General features: G+C 38.4%; 1 protein-coding gene across 1 annotated transcript in view; it reads right to left on the bottom strand.

The window, feature by feature from the left end:
- Positions 1-3,686, bottom strand: part of LOC121388774 (enhancer of filamentation 1-like) — a 69,832-nt gene extending 66,146 nt beyond the window's left edge. Inside the window, exon 1 of the mRNA XM_041520267.1 lies at positions 3,324-3,686. Within this exon, the coding sequence (XP_041376201.1) occupies positions 3,324-3,401 (78 nt within the window). The 5' untranslated portion in view covers positions 3,402-3,686. The remainder of the gene's footprint in view (positions 1-3,323) is intronic.
- Positions 3,687-7,900: the final 4,214 nt, after the last annotated feature.

A 7,900-nucleotide genomic window follows, 5' to 3' on the forward strand; every position in this document is an offset into this window, starting at 1 on the left:
TGTTGTTCTGATGATTGATTATAATTGAAAATTGATCGGTTTGGCTCTACTGAGATGATGGTCAATTTAATTTAAAAAATTCTTAATTGATTGTGCGGGAAAATGTTAATTGTAATTGTTCTTCCAGTTTATATGATGGAATTGACGTAAATATGTTGAGATTGGGGTTTGTTTTCATGTGTACATAAAGAAAAATTATATTAAATAGTTATTGAAGATAAACTTCAAAATTTGTTATTAACTGTGTCTATCTCAGTGAACACAACACTAGGTGCATGGTGTTTATAATTTAAATCTTTCTTATGTTCATATAATTCTAAACGATTGTATAACTGAAAGTTGATCGGTTGGTACAAACCAATTATAGCCGATGATCGATGATGAAATTCCAACTGATTCCCAATACTAATGTCAGTGTCTTGATATGGGGTCAGTAAGTTTAATATCCAAACTGTTGAACACATTAATTTTAACATAAAAAAAAAAAATTGTATGGTGTTGTGGCATCTCATGTAAGTGGTGTTTGAGGTGTTAATGCTGAATGCTGTAACAAACGATACATTCTGCAACCCTATATATGCAATCACGATTATTTACTCATATTTGTTAGACATTCCTGATAAAAACTGTTTTGCAACAGAACAATTATGGTTAAATGCACCCCATCAAAATTTAAATTTAGAAAACTAATGACAGGCCAACCTTGTTTCAGTTAACAATTTGATGACATATTTATAAGCTTAATTCATAGCTCAAAAGTATCCTCTAGCTTTGCCCTGTTCTTACATGTATGTTAAACTTTGTTTTGTTTAACAACACCACTAGAGCACATTTACATATTATCAGATTCGTAATTTCAGATGACTAATGGATCATTAAGTACTGGTACTGAAAGTAAAATACATAGTTTCTTCAATCTGATGCAGGCATCGAAATAAGCATTGTGTTTGGTAACCCATTTACAGGTTACCACAAAATATAGCCTGGTAACCTAAAGGTTACCACAACTACATGAAAGTTAGAATTGAATTCCTGTTACTACTACTACTTTTAACGCTAAAACATGGACATTCTGAAATTGTATCGGTGCGCGCGAACATTGATACGAGAAACGAAATCCAGAAGTAAATTTATCTAGTGGGCACTGCTTAAACGCAGAATGACTATAATTGCTTGCAATTGCACAAGTCTTAGTGCGCGCGAACATCGTTGCAATTCCTTAAGAGAAAATGAAACGCGGAATGCATTGCCTGGTTTACGTTCAGAAACGAAACTACCATTACGTTGAAATTTTGTTCTCGACTTTTCTTACATGTGGTAATCTCCCGGTAACCTGAATGACCATTCTTGACTTATTTCGATGCCTGTGATGGCACAAACCTTTAGTTGTATTATCTTGGAATTCACTTATAACAATTATTAACATATCTTCCATTGCCCTATTCCGATGGTTGTGTCGATTGTGTGCAACAATACGCACATTTGAAGATTTCTGATATTGTTGACTTTTGTGTGGGGAAAGTAAACAATTGTCTGTCACTTTTAATTACAGAAATGTTCATACTGCTATATAGTTATTGAAATTATATGATTGTAACGAAATCTGCTGGCAAAATTAAAACTCACTTCACAGATACTTGCCAAAAATATATCCATAGTCCTTATATATTTTAACATAAATATCTTTCTGGATTGTTGAATATATTTAATAAAACTCAGAATACATCTTATAATTTTTAAACAAACAATTTTACCATTATAACCATTCATTTGCGAAATTTGTAATACAATTGCAAGATATCAGAATTGTTACATTTGTTTTCAAAAAATGTTGGACTTCTGTTTTTAACATTAATTGGTTTCTCAAGGACTGCATTTTGTAATTTGTCTTAAAATATTTAAAATTATTTTAATAGTACATATTTTGTTTTGATAAGTTCTGGCTGTAAGCTATACCACTAAATGTTTCACTCACAGAAACAGGTGACATAGTTGACAAAATTTTCAGCTGATGCATGGCTACAGTTTTTGACGTACATGCGGAAAATCTTGCTACATAGCGGCCAGTTTTGTGCTCATTTGAAGAGTACTTAGTAATAAGTTTATAAATATTAATATGCTTTAAAACAGATGCTTAAATGCTCACTGAAACTGGTCTCCCTATGCGACAAATAATATAAGCAGAAACCCGATACCACTATCCGAAATAGTCAGTTTTGGATAGTTTTATACAAGTCGCTAATATGTTAGTTTAAAGGGTTTTTGCATAAACTCAAAAAGGTCCAAACTAAATGTCTACAGTCAGATTTTGGAAAATACATGTGTGCCAGTCTATATATTTATGTCATAATGACACTTGGTTTTCAGAAATTGACAATCTGTTACAAAGAGTGATCTCTAGCCCTGATCCAACATATACTAGTAAACAGCACAGGGATAGTGTTACAGGACATTGAGCTAGCAGTAGCAAACTCAATAGTCGGATATTTATGTATTTGTCAAGTTGCAAAAAGTTTCCAAAGTTAGACCACCTAGTTCGAGTAACCTCTATAGACCTGCCCTTATTGATCACTCTAGAGTCCAGTCATGACATATATTAAACTTACATACATGTTACTGCACCACCTTTCTTTTTGACTTAATCCTATGGGACATTCAAAATTCCATAGCATTACCCCGGCACTCTACCGACACAGGTCAGGATGCTGGTGCTCCCTTGCACATGTCAGTGTGGGCAGTCCCCTCTCTTACCCACCCCAACCCTTTCCTGCATGGAGGATGACAGGCATGCACTACAACAGCTTGCTCTGAATGTGCACGTAAAACCCTATAACCTGACCTGACCTAACCAGTACAAACGTGGGCACACATTTTGCTCTACTTCACCAAAAAAAAGTACAGAGCAGGTTCATTTCACATAGAGGCATCAGGTTTCTTTGTGTAGTGTTGGTACTGGTTAACACTGGTTATTAAATGTCATGACTGGACTCAAGAATAATCAAACTAAAGCTCTGTGACATCAGATTTAGGAAGTATTTTAAACACAGTATCTGGCTACCATTTGGTCGTGGACGATTGCCGAACATTACACACAGTCCCCTCTAGCCCTCCCCTGCAACATGAGGTCTGCAACATGAGGCGACTCCAGCTAGGGACCACCATGAACCAAAAGTCCTAGTATAAGTTCAGTTAACCGATTGTCGTTAACGTCCGCTAGACTGGTTTATGCGCTACATGTTAGACCAAACGACCACTTTGGGAACCAATCAAATAGTTCGCGAACGTTAGCGAAACGTTCGCTGGCTGAACTTAGGTTTGCTCACCTGTGACTCGGTCATCTCCTGTCCTGACGTTTCTATAATAATCTCACAGCTATTTACTGCAGCATTGTGGCGACACATGAAACACAGGTCAATGAACGCAGGCTTATCTTTTTTATATCCCTTTAAAACTGGCGATTCAGCGAGTTAAAAAAAACACATCGTAAACCAACCACTCCACTGACAATGTCTACGTTGAAGCCGGACTGATCTGCCAAGTTTTTAGTACAAACATCAAATTACTTCCTAAAAATACGAGGATATTGGCGCTTATTTCCATGTATATATTCTCTAGTTTCGATGCAATCATTATATGACAAAAGTAACTTGAGCATTGAAAAATAACTCTTCTTCGTCTGCTTGGAACGTTCCGACATAATGTGATTGGATTATCTCACCTTAGTATGACGTCACATACTTCCCGCCTTGCAAAGCCATCGAAGCTGATAAAATACTTGACATTCCATGAATTTTCATGTTCGTTTCATATATTGTTTACACGTATTTTATTTTTGTACGCTGCAAATCAGTGTGGATGATAGACTTACTTTTGTTTTTCTTTCTTTTAGATTACAGCTCTCTTTTCCTTTCACACAGCTCTCTCTCTCTCTCTCTCTCTCTCTCTCTCTCTCTCTCTCTCTCTCTCTCTCTCTCTCTCTCTCTCTCTCTCCCCCCAGGGGCGTAGGCTGGGGGGTCGGTGGATTCGTACGACCCCCCCCCCCCCCCGCTGAAGCAAATGATCCGCTTTCAGAAGTAAAACATACAGGTTTATACATATGGAGTTTCTAGTGGTGCAAAAAAAATTGAAAAAGGGTCCACTTGGGCCCGTGCTTATAAAACTTAAAGTCTAGACTTTAATAAAGTCCAGACTTTAACGTGATGCTATTTGAATGGCGTTGCCATGACGTTAAAGTCTGGACTTTATTAAAGTCTAGACTTCAAGGTTTATAAGCACGGGGCCAGGTTCATATTTGAACCCCACCCCACCCCAGGTGCAGATCACGCTACGCCCCTGCTCGCTCTCTCTCTCTCTCTCTCTCTCTCTCTCTCTCTCTCTCTCTCTCTCTCTCTCTCTCTCTCTCTTTGTGTGTGTGTCTCTCTCTTTGCATACTATAAAGTTAGTTTGGTTTGTTTAACCATTAGAGCACACTGATTTAGCCTATTAATTGTCGGCTTTTGGATGTGATACTTAGAAGAAACCAATTAACGGCAAGGGATCTTTTGTTTGCGCTTTCCCGCAGACAGGGCAGCATATACCACAGCCTTTGATATACTAGTCGTGGTGTACTGTACGGGGGAAAACACAATCAGAGAATGACCCTACTGCCAGTGCGATTCAATCCTACAACACTACAAGCATTCGACTGAGCTAGATCCCGCCAATCTGCATTCATTCATTTCAACTTTTTTCGTGCTTATATCCACTTAAGGTTCAAGCACGCTGCCATGGGCACACACCTCAGCTATCTGCGCTGTCTGTCCAGAACAGTGGGCTAGTTGTTAGTGAGAGAGAAGAGGGTGTAGTGGCCTTATACCTACCCATTGAGTCGTTAAAACTCGCTCTGGGTGGGAGCCGGTACCGGGTTTCGAACCCTGTACCTACCAGTCTTATGTCCGATGGCTTAATCACGACGCCACCGAGACCGGTGCCCCTCTGCATTTTATAAATAAATTATATATTCATTTAAGGGCGGACCCAGTAAATATTTTAAAGAGACTTAGAGTAAAAGAGCACATGCACTAACCCCTGAAAAGGTTTGGCATTTGTGAAATTAAAATTGTAAACTTAAAATGTTAAAAAAAAGAGGGGCACTTAAATAGATTTGGGGGGACATGTCCATTTGGTACACCCCTTCGATCCGCTCATGGTATAAGGTTTGGCATTTGTGAAATTAAAATTGTAAACTTAAAATGTTTAAAAAGAGGGGCACTTAAATATATTATGGGGATATGTCCCTTTGGTGCACCCTTTCGATCCGCTCATGATATAATATTACAATGTAATATAACGCACATGGACGCACATACACATGGCTGGCGGATCTAGGCCTGTTGGCAAGGGGAGGGTTTGAGTCGGCTGTCTAGAATGTTGTGACATCACTCAATTTAGGCTAATATTACAATATTTATTTAAAATATCCGAACGCGCATATTCCTATATATAGGCCTTACTATGGTCAGCTTATCGTTGAATTATTAGTTATTTCTATATTATATATTAAATTATATACGCGCCCTTTGTTCTTTCAACATATTTTGCTGCAAATGGGGGCGGGGATTCTAACTCACCTCTAAGGTCTTGGGGGGATCTTGAGACCCCTAAGACACTTGCACGCGCGCGTGTGTGTGTAATTTTAATCAGCGAGATTCAAATAACTAACAATAGGTCTGCATTCACCCCAAAGTTAAAGCAGTTTGGACGTAGCTACTATCATCGCATATTGGGGTTTCTGCCAGAAGGTAAAACGGGTATGTCTGCCAAACCCACATTTTTAGCAGATTTTGACAAAATTAATGACTAAATTATCATTACTGTATGATTTTCTTAATCTTAACCCTAAACCTAACACATTTTCTTTCTGGGGCATGTGGGGGAGGTCACCATGCCAACTGTTGACTGTGGTTGCATTCAGCACACACATTGTAAATATTCAATTCTATTGCGCCACACCCAAAAATGTCTTTCTAGCAGAAACCCTGCCTATTGCTTTGCCAACTACTCCTTGATATCACATTGTGTCGACCCCAGGGCCGTAGCTAGCGGAAACAATCCGGAAAAAATTATAGAAACTTAAAGAAAATTCTCTTCTTAACTGTTTAAGGAATTTTAGACTATTACATGTAACTACTCAGTTGCCCCCCCAAAACAAAAAATCTTAGCTACGGCCCTGGACCCCCGAATCTCAGTGACAACTTAAATTCTTTTGGTTTCCAGTATATATCCGTTGGTTGCATGCACGTACGCATGTATCTGAATATTGTAATCCTTGATTACCAGTTGACACCGACTGTCCTTGGGGTGAGTAATATTTTCACACGTCTGGACTTTGCTTGTTTTCGAGACTAGGCATGTGCTTATATGATTATCGCACTGTATACTTGTTGGTTTTATTGCAGAGCTGTGAAAACAGCAGCGCTCCTGACGTTTTATGAGCAGAAAAACTAATGTTTCCGAACGTAAATAGAACAGGCTCCATCAGCTAGCATTGTAAGTTAATACTTCCAGAAATACTCTAAGCTGCTTTGCACTGGGGAGGCTTTGCTTTGCTAAAGGATAACTGCCGCCGTCTTATGCGAGAAACAGTTGGCGGCTATTTGTGAAGTGCTGACTCTAAATGGTGTGTAGGATTATGGTAGCTGGTATACGTCATTAGCTATTAGGTACATCAACATAATTTAGCTTTCTTCTATAATTTTATTAGATGATCTTTAGTCGAGGGAACTGGGTGAGTAGAGTTGAGGCGAACTGTACACTCCGTAACGTTATGCAAAACGGATGTTGCCAATAAGTTCGCTGTCTTTGTATGACGGTTGTTGTTAATAAGTTCGTTGTCTTTGTATGACGGTTGTTGCCAATAAGTTCGCTGTCTTTGTATGACGACTGTTGTCGATAAGTTCGCTGTCTTTGTATGACGGTTATTGCCAATAAGTTCGCTGTCTTTGTATGATGGTTGTTGCCAATAAGTTCGCTCTCTTTGTATGACGGTTGTTGTCAATAAGTTCGCTGTCTTTGTATGACGAAGCTATAAAGCTGCTGACAGTGAACTTGCTAGATTGTGTAGATTCGCGGACTTAATTTCATAAGATTTGTTACAACCTGACCGGACAAGAATCTAATTGTTCTAAACGCGACACATAATCAGGGGCGGATCCAGGATTTTGTAAAGGGGGTCACAAACTTCTAAAAAGAGCAATTTAAGTTTGCCTGAGGCAAATGAGTCGAGCTCCCAAAGGGAGTAAAATCTGTAAGCATAGTAAGGGGGTTGGGGTAATGGTTTCCGGAAAATTCTCAAATAAAGATGCCCGAAGAGGCGTTTTCAGGGCAATTTAGTTTTGTATATTGTTGATAATTAGATTTAGATCACAGGACCCCTATGACCCCCACCCCTTCTGGATCATAGAGAGTAAAGATGAAAATAGTAAAATATGTCACTTGGAACTATGATACTGCACCTATGTTGAGGACCCCTTGTGGATCATAGGGAATAAAATTGAAAATAGTAAAATATGTCACTTGGAACTATGATACTGCACCTATGATGAGGACCCCTTCTGGATCATAGGGAATAAAATTGAAAATAGTAAAATATGTCACTTGGAACTATGATACTGCACCTATGATGAGGACCCCTTCTGGGTCATAGGGAATAAAATTGAAAATAATAAAATATGTCACTTGGAACTATGATACTGCACCTATGATGAGGACCCCTTCTGGATCATAGGGAATAAAATTGAAAATAATAAAATATGTCACTTGTAACTATGATACTGCACCTATGATGAGGACCCCTTCTGGATCATAGGGAATAAAATTGAAAATAATAAAATATGTCACTTGGAACTATGATACTGCACCT

The sequence above is a fragment of the Gigantopelta aegis genome, chromosome 14, assembly GCF_016097555.1.
Source record: "Gigantopelta aegis isolate Gae_Host chromosome 14, Gae_host_genome, whole genome shotgun sequence".
In the NCBI taxonomy this organism is placed as follows: Eukaryota; Metazoa; Mollusca; class Gastropoda; order Neomphalida; family Peltospiridae; genus Gigantopelta; species Gigantopelta aegis.